This window comes from Salmo salar, chromosome 15 (assembly GCF_965601325.2).
Source record: "Salmo salar chromosome 15, fSalSal1, whole genome shotgun sequence".
Lineage (NCBI taxonomy): Eukaryota > Metazoa > Chordata > Actinopteri > Salmoniformes > Salmonidae > Salmo > Salmo salar.
In genome coordinates this window covers 76,461,772-76,475,574 of record NC_138305.1, presented here as the reverse complement: position 1 = coordinate 76,475,574, position 13,803 = coordinate 76,461,772, and the positions used below count along the sequence as shown (strand labels likewise).

At 45.6% G+C, this 13,803-nt stretch overlaps 1 protein-coding gene across 3 annotated transcripts in view; it reads right to left on the bottom strand.

The window, feature by feature from the left end:
- Positions 1-13,803, bottom strand: part of LOC106572186 (agrin) — a 259,715-nt gene that overhangs the window by 91,179 nt on the left and 154,733 nt on the right. For all 3 annotated transcript variants that reach the window (XM_014146121.3, XM_014146125.3, XM_014146126.3), the window contains one exon: positions 8,159-8,374. In XM_014146121.3, the coding sequence (XP_014001596.1) occupies positions 8,159-8,374 (216 nt within the window). The remainder of the gene's footprint in view (positions 1-8,158; positions 8,375-13,803) is intronic.

The following is a 13,803-nucleotide window of genomic DNA, read 5'->3' as shown; positions in this document are numbered from 1 at the left end:
CACACACACACACACACACACACACACACACGCAGCAGATAAACCTCTTAAATCTACACTCACTTCAGCCCTGTAATATAGTGCCTGTTCAACATGACAAGAACTCTAGCAGCCGTAGTTTTTATAAGCCACTTCATTTTGTGAGCAGACAGAGGAGGGGAACAAGGAGATAGCGGTGAATACATCAATAAACCCAGTGTGGCAAAAAATGATCAGGTAAACAGGAAGCCCGAGTTCCTATTATGGCGGGCCTAATAAATGCAAATAAGTGTTGATATCTGTCTCCATCTCTCTCCATTATGGCCTGGTTATTGCTTGAACTGTAAACAGAGAAGGGGACAGACACGGCATACTAAGGGGGTTGCGGGGACGTTGTGTATTATGAGGCATCAAGCTTCCAGTGCTATTACAAGTTGGGGACAAGGTGGTTTTAGAAGGCAAGGGAGATGGATCAGGAGCGTTTTGGTCTCCGTCTCGCCTCAAGACTACTGCATGCAGGGAGCTGGGAGTGTGGCTATCTCACAGACAGTATTAACCTGACAGAAACAGGGGCGAGGAGGAGTGGGGGAGGGAGGGAGGCAGGGGGGGAGATTACTGTGAGGAGGATGGGGGGGGGAGGGGGGGGCTAGAAAGAGGAGGGGGGAGAGGGGGATGAAATACAGAGAGAGAGGGAGGAACAATTGAGAGAGAGAGAGAGAGGGCAAATGAGAGGGAGAGTCAGGAGTGAGGAAAGTATTAAGGACAGAGAGAGAGAGAGAGAGAGAGAGAGAGAGAGAGAGTCACAAAGAGGTTGATGCGAATAATGCTTCCACATCTCACTAGCAGGAAGAGGGGAAAGATGGAGAGAGAAATACATAGATAGAAAGAGGTGAGGACGGATTACCATCGTTACCCTACCGGCGTCCACTATCCTATCAATCAACCCTAACCCATAAGCATGGCATAGAAGATGATTATGACTACCACCTTATAATTATGGGCCTTTCACTGATTCCCGCTTTGTCTCGACGCCCACGCACACTCCCAGACAAGCCTGTTCACACCCAAACCATGCCACAAACAAATAGTATTGTTTACACTATTGTCACTATTGTGACTATTGTCGTTTCCTCCCTGATATAAATGTACCAATGACTCCCATTGTATCCTTCTATATCCAATGTTATTTTTCACATTGCGTAAGAATAACAACAACAAACCAACCTCAATAGATTATTCAGGGGAGCAGAATGCATAAATACATAAGTAAAGCATGTGTAAAACCAAGATTCTGTCTGTCATTAGGAGTGTGTGTGTCTGTGTGTGGCTGTCTGCATGTGTGTGTGTGTGTGTGCGTGCGTGTGTGTGCGTGGATGTCTGCGTGTGTGTGTGTGTGTGTGTGTGTGTGTGTGTGTGTGTGTGTGTGTGTGTGTGTGTGTGTGTGTGTGTGTGTGTGTGTGTGTGTGTGTGTGTGTGTTGGTTGGTTGGTTGGTGGGTGGGTGGGTTATTAATGCGTGAGCTGGCACTATAATCTGTTATCTCTCCAGAGCATGAAGCCCAGGTCCTCGTGAGGTGACGGGAGAAAAAGAAAGAGACGAGGAAGAGACAGGGATTTGTTTAACAAGTATCACAAGGCTCAGTACTGGAGGATAGTACTGGAGGATGAGCGGGAGAAGGAGGCAAGGGAGGCGATAGGATTCAAGACACTACCGTTATCATCTGGCGCATGAGGAGGAGAAATGAAGGCTGATTTCTTGTGTTGGTGGGGGATTGTGTGGTAGTGGGCATTTGTGTGCCTGGGTGTGTGCCTGTGTGTCTGGACGTGTTTAACTATACTTGTGGGGACCAGAAGTCCCAATAAGAATAGTAAACAAACAAAACTTAGACTAACTGGGGACATTTTGTTAACATCAACACAAATGCATTTTCAAGGGGGTTTAGGGTTAAGGTTCGAATTAGTGTGAAAGTTAGAATTTGGTTTATGGTTAGGGCTAGGGTTAGGAGCTAGGGTTAGGGTTAGTTTTAGGGTAAGGGTTAAGAGCTAGGGTTAGGTTTAGGGTTAGGGAAAATAGGATTTTGAATGGGACTGAATTGTGTTTCTCCACAAGGTTAGTTGTACAAGACTGTGTGTGTGTGCATGTATGTCTGTGAGAGAGCCTGTTTGTTTAGCATATGAGTGTGCGTGTGTAGGGTCAATAAACCATCTTTCGGGTCAATACCGAACCCAAGTGAGACCCTGCAAGGGAATTAGATCTTATTTATTTCTGACGCCCTCTAACCCTCACCTCTCACTGGTGTTCATCACATCACATTTCAGAGAGACAGAGAACAGAGAGAGAGGGAGCGAGACAGGGAGAGAGAGGGAGAGATAAAGGTAGAGAGAGAAAGAGAGAGAGAGAGAGAGGGAAAGAAAGAGGGCATCAGTAATCACCCAGAGAGAGAGAGAGAGAAAAAGTGGATCACATCATAGCAGCTACAGTAGGGGAGCAGAGCAGAAACCTTACTGATGAGGTCAGCAGCCAGGTACACAGGCTGAATGAGGCCCCGCGGAGATGACTAACACCCTATTCACTGAGGGCGATAGAGATCGATGGGGGTGGGGGTGAGAAAGTAAGAGGGAGTTCAACATCTACAGTATAACCTACCCGATGACAGTTACTGAGCCAAGCCAATGTGTGGCAGCAGTAATGCCACAGTTTCACATCTGAGCTGCAACCTATCCACAATATGGCTATATGCCCATTTAAATGTTATGATCTACCAAAATACCAAAAGGGGGGGGGAACATTGATTGATGGCCGTTCTTCCAGACTGATATTTTTGGAGAGTGCCTCTAGCTAGCTGAGGAGTGAAGTTAAAGTTAGACAGACGGACCCTAGTAGGTTGAGAAGACAGGTGAACACCGTGTCACTGGCATCTCCATGCTGGGAGAGAGAAAAACCACACTCCACCGCAGTCGCTGCCCGCTGTCGAACTCTATCGCCATGGCGATTTCGCACGCATGCCGACAGAGTAACGAATGACCTGTTGGCTAACAGGAAGGGGGGGGGGGTTTGCTAGCTTCTCCTGTCAGGTTCAGGGGCTTTGGAGTCTCAGGCTTCTTCCCAGCGCTTTATAAGACGGACAGGGATAAATCAGTCTTTCTACGCCCCTAACACCTTAACGACCTCCTAACTAGCACTGGCCATCACAAAAGCGCAGCCGGAGTAAAACTGTCGGATTTGAATTGTAGTCCGCCCAGCAACTGGGCCTGGGAGCAAAATATCAGGGCTTAGGTGTCTGGGAACGCTTTGCTCCACACAAGGCTGTAAGAAAAATATAACTATCCAACAGACTACAGTTTCAAATAACATCCATTCAGTCTGTTCGTGTTGCTTAGGAAGTCTGCGATGTGTCTTCTATGGAAGACCATGGAAGACAACATTCAGTATTGCCTCTGAGGGGATTGTATATTTTGGGGACTTTCTGCCATGTAGGAATATAGCTCCTCTTCAAGCCTTTCTTTACAGGTTGGAGAGAGAGATTTACATTGTTTTCCATTTCGGGACCAGACACAGAAAGTGGTTGCCACCAGTTTGCTTGAGCAGCAATACAATATCCCACTTTGCAATTGGATACCTGTCAAAGGAACCGGACAGAACCGAAGAGAAGCAAACCAACCGTTCCCTTGGTATTGAAGAATGTAGTTTTAACAGTCAATAAGGGGGAAACAACACAACACATCGATTTCCACATTAACACATTTAATACTTTATACTGACATACAACGGATGTTGCTTCCTCGGTTGCACTAGCAAAGACAGACCACCGGGAAGCCAGCAGACAGACAGACAGAGTTCTCTTAGGACTGACTGCCTTGGACCAACTGTGGAGTGAGATTGAGAGGGGGGAGGTTTGAAGGGAGCTGTGAGGTAGATACGGCCAGAGTTAGACACACGGCGTACTGAGACGGTCTTTCTTCATGGCTGGAGGGAGTGAAGTGGTGTCTGTTGGCGCTGGAGAGATAAGACAGGCAGGCCTTTCAAACAGCCAGTCAGGCATGCTGTACTGCAGTTACCCACAGAGAAAGGGACAGAGAGGGATAGGAGAAAGAGAGAGAAAAACAGAGAGGCAGAGAGAATGGTAGAAGAAATATAGTGACGGGGAGAGCGGAAGAGGCAAGGATAAAAGGGAAGGTGACAGAAAGAGGGGAGAGGAAGAAAGAAGTACAGCGGGGGTATGAAAGAAGAGCGGGAGAGAAAGAATGAGAGTCTGAGTGTAGTCTATCAACGGAGCGTGAGGCTCCCGGGCTCCCTCTACACACACACGAAATCGATCTTCCCCATCGATCTGTGCCCACTTTCTCCCCGTCGCACCACTACCCTCCTACCCCCTAAAAAAACTCCACGATTCACAAGACTGCGCTCTCCGGAATGAGTTCTGAGGCACTGGCGCTCGCTGGCCCCCCTCTCCTCCCCGCTGCAGCGCGCCGCACGGCCGAGTGTTTACCCCTCCCTCTGTGTCGACTCCAAGTTCAATATTAGGAGAGCTAACGCGGCTCTTCATGTTCTACTGAACGGTAACCCTGGTTATGTGCCAGCTGCCTTCTGTCCTCCTCCCCACCCCTCTTTCAATGGCTTTTTTAAAATCTTTTCCCTAAAAAAACAGAGTTATCTCACGCTTCAGGGCCAATTTCAACAGATTTAAACAGAGCAGAGCTCCCCCTTTTTTTTATTAAAACGGTATCAGTAGACGATAGACGCTGCACAAGTGAACTAACCCACAGAAATGTGACCCCGCTCCCAAATTACCCATTTTATATGCATTTAATATAAAGCGGGAATTAATGAGTTGCTTAGGCTGGAATGTCCATAAAGGTCAGTGCCGGCTGAGTTATGTACATAGTACATTATCTGGAGTGGCCAGAGGCACGATCCAGGTCGCTATCTTACATTGCAAACTTGAACACCGGCTTTGCTTTAATCTGCCACTACATTAATCATTATACATCATCCAAGCACCGTGTCCATTCAACTGGGAGGGCCACCTTAACATATCATGGAGAAAAAAAAACATTTAGTGCTTATGACGACTTTATGAATGCCCTATGAAGCTTTTATAAGTTGTGGTTTGATTAAAGTTAGAAAAATGTGAACAAATACAATGAAATACTTATAAAACGTATACCCCCTTCCCATTCACTACCCGTCTCCAGCAGACCTCTCCATCACCCCAGACAACAACATCATACCAGGCAGTGTGACCTGCCTGGACCTTCTGCGCTGAATTTATTGAAGGGAGAAATAGAATCTGTCATCCAGTTTTCCCAGAACCTCTGCATCTCGTCCTCCCGTGGCAAGACTGTTATAGTCTGCTCTCTCCATTTTTTGCTCTCTCAATGTGCAATTTATTCTCCTTCAAGCTCCATTGTTTCAGCGCTACGCCTATTTTTACCGGCTGCTCACTTAATGTCGACAAATGTGTTTTGATATTCAAATATTTATTGTGATATTTGTGGCGGAACTGTCAAATGGAACAAGCTCTTTTATACTCAGAAGTACGATGTTTGTCATTTGGGAATTCTACTGCTGTCCAACATTTCTTTTTTTAGGCTTTGAATGCATCTTGAAGGGACTCTAGACAGGAGCATTAAAGTAAGTAGTCACATAGCTTGAATAGTATGATTTCTCCCCACAACTGAATAAGCTCTCATCCTTGATAGCCTCATATTCTCAATTACTGTGTACTGTACATATACGCTTTACCTATGCTAAGGCAAATGCTAAGACTGAATTCTCACTACTAGAGATGCTCTCGAGGTTTTGATGTACATACGGTGTATATGTGGTGTATATGTGGTGTATATACACGTATAGATTGCATTTGGATTACTGTTACAGTGCTATCTCTCTCGCTCCCTTCCCTCTCTCTCACTCCCTTCCCTCTCTCTCTCTCTCCCCCTTCCCTCTCTTTCTCTCTCTCTCCCTTCCCTCTCTCTCCCTTTTTCTCTCCCCCCACTATCTGGCAAGCCCTGTAGTCAAACAGGCCGTGCTATTAGCCAGCCCCAGTCGGCACAGCAATCAGCCAATGGATTAGCATTGTAACGATGGCACATGAGAAAAAACCTTGACAGGAAGCCCATTGTAGTGTATTGTGTTCCGCTGGCTTTCAGCCCTGCAAACCCCTCCTGGAGTGGCTGGGGCTGCTATGCTAACGAGTGATGAGGATGAGACATATGCTTCAATGGAGACTGCTGTTATTATACGTTGTCTCGGGACCATGGGATACAGACAGGGCATGCGTCGAGGTGTTTGGTCATCAGGCGCCTGGTACCTTGCCTTCAGAAAGTATTCACACCCCTTGACTTTTTTCACATTTTGTGCTGTTACAGCCTGAATTTAAAATGGATTCAATTGAGATTTTGTGTCACTGGCCTATACTTAATATTCCATACCGTCAAAGTGGAATTCCGTTTTTAGAAATGGTACTAATTAATAAAAAATGAAAAGCTAAATAAGTTCAGGAGTAAACATTTGCTTAACAAGTCACATAATAAGTTGCATGGACTCACTCTTTGTGCCATAACAGTGTTTAACATGATTTTTGAATGACTACCTCATCTCTGTACCCCACACATACAATTATCTGTAAGGTCCTTCAATCGAGCAGTGAATTTTAAACACAGATTTAACCACAAAGACCAGGGAGGTTTTCCAATGCCTCGCAAAGAAGGGGACCAACTGGTAGATGGGTAAAACATTTAAAAAGCATACATTGAATATCCTTTTGAGCATGGTGAAGTTATTAATTACACTTTGGATGGTGTATCAATACACCCAGTCATTACAAAGATACAGGCGTCCTTCCTAACTCAGTTGCCGGAGAGGAAGGAACCCGCTCAGGGATTTCACCATGAGGCTAATGGTGACAACAGTTACAGAGTTTAATGGCTGTGATAGGAAAAAACTGAGGATGGATCAACAACACTGTAGTTACTCCACAATACTAACCTAAATGACAGAGTGAAAAGCGGGAATCCTGTTTGCAATAAGGCACTAAAATAGAAAATACAAAGCATTATCTTTGGGGCAAATCCAACACATCACTGAGTACCCCTCTTCATATTTTCAAGCATAGTGGTGGATGCATCAGGTTATAGGTATGCTTGTCATCGGCAAGGCCTAAGGAGTTTTTTTCTATAAAAAGAAATGGAATAGAGCTAAGCACAGGCAAAATCCTTGAGGAAAACCTGGTTCAGTCTGCTTTCCAACAGACACTGAAAGACAAATTCACCTTTAAGGAGGACAATAACCTAAAACTCAAGGCCAAATATACACTGGAGTTGCTTACCAAGACGACCGAGTAACAGTTTTGACTTAAATCGTCTTGAAAATCTATGGCCAGTCTTCAAATTGGCTCTCTAGCAATGATAAACAACCAAATTGATAGAACCTGAAGAAAATTATTTTTTAAAGAATAATGTGCAAATATTGTATAATCCAGGTGTACAAAGCTCTTAGAAACTTACCCAGAAAGACTCACCGCTGTAATCGCTGCCAATGTTATTCTAGCATGTATTGACTCAGGGCTGTGAATACTTATGTAAATGAGATATTTCTGTATTTCATTTTCTATAATTGTGCAAAAATGTCTAAATACATGTTTTCACTTTGTCATTATGGAGTATTGTGTGAAGATGGGTGAACCCATGATGAGTTCAGATTTTTTGTGGCCCCCACCCCCATCAAAGTAGCTCATCCCTGATCTAGGCTCTGTGAGGATAATGAAGTAACGGCTCGCATTTCCCTTGCGGAGGTACAGAACATACTGTCTTAAATTGTAATGTATTGTAGTGTAATGCTAAAAGGACTCACTCTGAATGTATGAAAGAGCACAAAGGATCGCAGTGGGCTGAATAGTAGAGTCATGCTAGCTGAGTCACTATACGTCAGGGTACAGTAGTAGTCTTCACAACACTGACTGAAACAGACTGAATAGTAGCATATTGCTAGCTGGACTCTCCATAGATAAGGAACAAGGTACAGTAGTAGTCTCCACAACACTGACTGAAACAGACTGAATAGTAGCTAGCGTGACGTTAGCTGATCTCACCATACTGTAAATACAATACTTTGTGTTAGCACACAACACAGACAAACTATAATAGCTAGATAGCGTGACGCTAGCTATCTGGACTCACCACAGGGTCCCTTGCGCAGCACCTTGATGCGTCGCTGCGTGTTGCACTGGGCCTTCTCCAGCTCGCACTCGTTGGAGTAGGTGGAGGAGTCTGAGCCGCACACGGGCGCCACAACCGACGGACAAGCCATCTTCTTGCATACGCACTCCGCCTTAGAGGGGTCAGCCGCTTCACGCTCACACACCGCCCCGAAGCCGCACAGCATACCTCTGCAACCTGCCCAGAGAGAGGAGGGAAACACTGTTACATTTGATCATTTTATTAAAAACATTTGACATTTCATAAAAAATCGTGCAAAGAAGTGTGTCATTTAAAAGGGAGGAAATACCCAACAGGAGGACCCTTTGAAAACACTTATAAGTGACGTTACAGAAAGTTAAAGGGCCTTAGCTAACAGTTCACACTTGAGAAACACTATATTTCCATGGGTTACACAACTTTGTTAATATTCCCCATACACGAGAACATACAATATACACCATGTACCTTGAGCTTCATTGACACCTGTAATATACACTATATATACAAAAGTATGTGGACACCCCTTCAAATGAGTGGATTTGGCTATTTCAGCCACACCCATTGCTGACAGGTGTATAAAATAGGGGCAATACAGCAATGCAATCTACATAGACAAACAATGGCAGTAGAATGGCTTTACTGAAAAGCTCAGTGACTCTCAATGTGGCACCGTCATAGGATGCCACCTTTACAACAAGTCATTTTGTCAAATTTCTGTCATGCTAGAGCTACCCCAGTCAACTGTAAGTGCTGTTATTGTGAAGTGGAAACATCTGTGGTAGGCTACACAAGTGGAAGGCCACACAAGCTCACAGAACGGGGCCGACAAGTGCTTAAGCACGTAGCGTGTAAAGAAAAGTCTGTCCTCGGTTACAACACTCACCACCAAGTCCAAACTGCCTCTGGAAGCAACGTTAGCACAATAACTGTCGGGAGATTCATGAAATGGGTTTCCATAGGTTTTTTGGATCCCAGGAGAATGCCCCAATGCATAGTGCCAACTGTTAAGTTTGGTGGAGGAGGAATAATGGTCTGGGGCTGTTTTTCATGGTTCAAGCTAGGCCCCTTAGTTCCAAGAGAGGGAAATCTTAACACTAAAGCATACAATGACATTGTAGATGATTCTGTGCTTCCAACTTTGTGGCAACAGTTTGGGGAAGGCCTTTTCCTGTTTCAGCATGACAATGGCCCTGTGCACAAAGCGAGGTCCATACAGAAATGGTTTGTTGAGATCAGTGTGGAAGAACTTGACTGGCCTGCACAGAGCCCTGACCTCAACTCCATCAAACACTTTTGGGATTAATTGGAACACCGATTGCGAGCCAGGCCTAATCGCCTGACATCAGTGCCCGACCTCATTTCCACTCCTGTGGCTGAATGCAAGCAAGTCCCCACAGCAATGTTCCAACATCTAGCGGAAAGCCTTCCCAGAAGACTGGAGGCTGTTGTATCAGCAAAGGGGGGACCAACTCCATATTAATGCCCATGATTTTGGAATAAGATGGTTGACGAGCAGGTGTCCACATACTTTTGGTCATGTAGTGTAGATGTCAGCGTGGGACCTTAAACATACATTTATCTGGCCAGTGGCCACACATCCATAGTACTACATTACAGCTGCCCAAAACAGATGGCAACTCTCACAGGTAGTGGATTTGAATAGAAATCAATGAGACTGAGGACCAAGCGTACTCCTAGCTAAGCCTTGGTTTGGAAAGTATGATTGGTCTGGAGCGTCTGATGCCCAATGTCAGCACGGCCTCTCCGGCTGCCCCCCCCCCCCACCCCTCCGCCTCCTCTCCAGTCCCCCCTTCCACCGATCGCCCCCAGCTATGTCTTATCGCTGGTTCCCAGGCAAGGGCTAAACGCGAGGGGGCATGTCCACTCGGACTAGCCCGGCAGCTGTCTGGCTTCCTCTCACTCGCTCCTGAACACGCACACACACACACACACACACACACACACACACACACACACACACACACACACACACACACACACACACACACACACACACACACACACACACACACACACACACACACACACACACACACCACTGTTGTGTGTGTGAAAGGAGAGGGAGGCTGCTGTTACAGCATCTGCTTTGGCTGCCAGCTCTCTTTCTCTTAAAGTCTACGTCTACCCCGCTCTCCCTCTCTTTCCGAGCGAAACAGTTCAGGAGAGTTCGTGCATATATTATGACGACAGTTCAGGCAAGCAACATTTGTTCTGAAGGCAAGTCAAAGTTCGGAGCCGAAGTCTTCGCCCCTCTGTAGTAGGGATTTTTCCCTCTGTAGTAGGGATTTTTCCCTCTGTAGTAGGGATTTTTCAATAAAGTCTTTGTTGTCATTCGACGAGACGACTCGTTTTCATGTACATTTTTTCATTGAAAAATACTGAACCAAACATCTTAGTTAGATGTAAAATTACGCAATTAAGAACTCTTCAGCAAAAACGTCAAGATGAATGACAGATTTCTTGAGTTATCTACTTTGAGGAACTGTATACTGGCTATGGCGTCTCAAAATGGACAAACTGTACTATTGCCGCTTTGTTCTCGTTTTTCAAGCGAAGGTCTTTTAATGAAGTATGGGAGAACACTTGTTCGGTTTGGCTAAAGCATGCTGACGCCTTTACAGCGAGACAAGACAGGTGAGGGCTAAGGTTCCCAGTGGGAGACCACCTGAAGAGCTGGAGCCTGAGAGATACCTGAGCTAGTCTCTTTTCTTTGGTTGAAGGGGGGAAAAGAGAGGGAGAGAGCGAGATAGAGGGAGGGTGTGTGTGTGTGTGTGTGTGTGTGTGTGTGTGTGTGTGTGTGTGTGTGTGTGTGTGTGTGTGTGTGTGTGTGTGTGTGTGTGTGTGTGTGTGTGGTGTTTTCAACAAAGGGCCAGTCACCTGACAGGTGAGAGACAAGATAGGAAGAGACGAGAGATGAGTTGAAGGACCTCGGCGTTACTCTGGACCCTGATCTCTCTTTTGAAGAACATATCAAGACTGTTTCAAGGACAGCTTTATCCATCTACGTAACATTGCAAAAATCAGAAACTTTCTGTCCAAAAATGACGCAGAAAAATTAATCCATGCTTTTGTTACTTCTAGGCTGGACTACTGCAATGCTCTACTTTCCGGCTACCCGGATAAAGCACTAAACAAACTTCAGTTAGTGCTAAATACGGCTGCTAGAATCCTGACTAGAACCCAAAAATTTGATCATATTACTCCAGTGCTAGCCTCCCTACACTGGCTTCCTGTTAAGGCAAGGGCTGATTTCAAGGTTTTACTGCTAACCTACAAAGCATTACATGGGCTTGCTCCTACCTATCTTTCCGATTTGGTCCTGCCGTACATACCTACACGTACGCTACGGTCACAAGACGCAGGCCTCCTAATTGTCCCTAGAATTTCTAAGCAAACGGCTGGAGGTAGGGCTTTCTCCTATAGAGCTCCATTTTTATGGAATGGTCTGCCTACCAATGTGAGAGATGCAGACTCAGTCTCAACCTTTAAGTCTTTACTGAAGACTTATCTCTTCAGTAGGTCCTATGATTAAGTATAGTCTGGCCCAGGAGTGTGAAGGTGAACGGAAAGGCTGGAGCAACGAACCGCCCTTGCTGTCTCTGCCTTGCCGGTTCCCCTCTTTCCACTGGGATTCTCTGCCTCTAACTCTTTTACAGGGGCTGAGTCACTGGCTTACTGGTGTTCTTCCATGCCGTCCATGGGAGGGGTGCGTCACTTGAGTGGGTTGAGTCACTGACGTGGTCTTCCTGTCTGGGTTGGCGCCCCACCTTGGGTTGTGCCATGGCGGAGATCGTTGTGGGCTATACTCGGCCTTGTCTTAGGACGGTAAATTGGTGGTTGGAGACATCCCTCTAGTGGTGTGGGGGCTGTGCTTTGGCAAAGTGGGTGGGGTTATATCCTGCCTGTTTGGCCCTGTCCGGGGGTATCATCGGATGGGGCCACAGTGTCTTCTGATCCCTCCTGTCTCAGCCTCCAGTATTTATGCTGCAGTAGTTTATGTGTCGGGGGGCTAGGGTCAGTCTGTTACATCTGGAGTATTTCTCTTGTCTTATCCGGTGTCCTGTGTGAATTTAAATATGCTCTCTCTAATTCTCTCTTTCTCTCTTTCTGTCTTTCTCTCGGAGGACCTGAGCCCTAGGACCATGCCTCAGGACTACCTGGTATGATGACTCCTTGCTGTCCCCAGTCCACCTGGCCGTGCTGCTGCTCCAGTTTCAACTGTTCTGACTGCGGCTATGGAACAGTGACCTGTTCACCGGACGTGCTTGTTGCACCCTCGACAACTACTATGATTATTATTATTTGACCATGCTGGTCATTTATGAACATTTTAACATCTTGACCATGTTCTGTTATAATATCCACCCTGCACAGCCAGAAGAGGACTGGCCACCCCTCATAGCCTGGTTCCTCTCTAGGTTTCTTCCTAGGTTTTTGGCCTTTCTAGGGAGTTTTTCCTAGGGAGTTTTTCCTAGCCACCGTGCTTCTTTCACATGCATTGCTTGCTGTTTGGGGTTTTAGGCTGGGTTTCTGTACAGCACTTTGAGATATCAGCTGATGTACGAAGGGCTATATAAATACATTTGATTTGATTTGATTTTGAAATCCAATCTAGCCATGTATGACGTGTAAGGACTTGTATTAACATGTTGATTGAGGCGACAAGTAGAGAAAGGCAGGTAGAGTCAAAAAGCCAAGGGCTACTCTATAACGTTAGTCATTGAACCACAGACATATCTGCTGCCATGGGCTAGCAATCTGAGCTCAAAAAGACATCTCAAGCGAGGTAAGGAACTTAACACTTTACACTCATCACAATTGGCCTATATAGGGCTAAATTGAAATGTTCCTAACAGAAGAAATATGAAATGCATAACCATGGTAGCAATTGAAAGGGGACAGTTTGGAGATAGTGGTAAAATGATTAGACCAAATGTGAGTACACAACAGTTCACCTGACACAAGACCGAATCCAAACATTACACTGTTGATTTGTGCATTTTACATTTACATTACTTTGTGTCGCATCTTTGAAAACGAAATCTGAAAATACTCCGGATACATTCAGTAACATGATAAGAATATTCCTGGAAATGTGGGGTAGGTCGAACATAAGACAAACAAATGAAAAGGCTTTGAGTGTGAGGACTAATGTAGCGAGTGTGCTGAGAGTCGGGAAGCAAGTTCAGGGAGCGAGTGTTTTAATAAATAAAACAATGAACACAAAACACAAACCGACATGAAAACAGTCAATAACACCTCAGGAAAGAACCAAGGGGAGTGACAGATATAGGGAAGATAATCAAGGAGGTGATGGAGTCCTGGTGAGCGTCATGAGGCGCAGCTGCGCGAGACCATGGTGACAGGTGTGCGGGATAATCAGCAGCCTGGCAACCTAGAGGCCGGAGAGGGAGTATCCGTGACAACTAAAGAAGAGTCTTCAACTATAAGGTCCTTTTCGTTTTGTTCTCCTAGCTGTGCCGTTGAGGAACTAGACCAAGCACACTTGTTGTTTTGTGTGGAACACAACCCTGCATCCCCACCATCACACAATTACGGTTGCTGTTTACACAATCCAAAATCGGTCCATTATAAATCAAAAT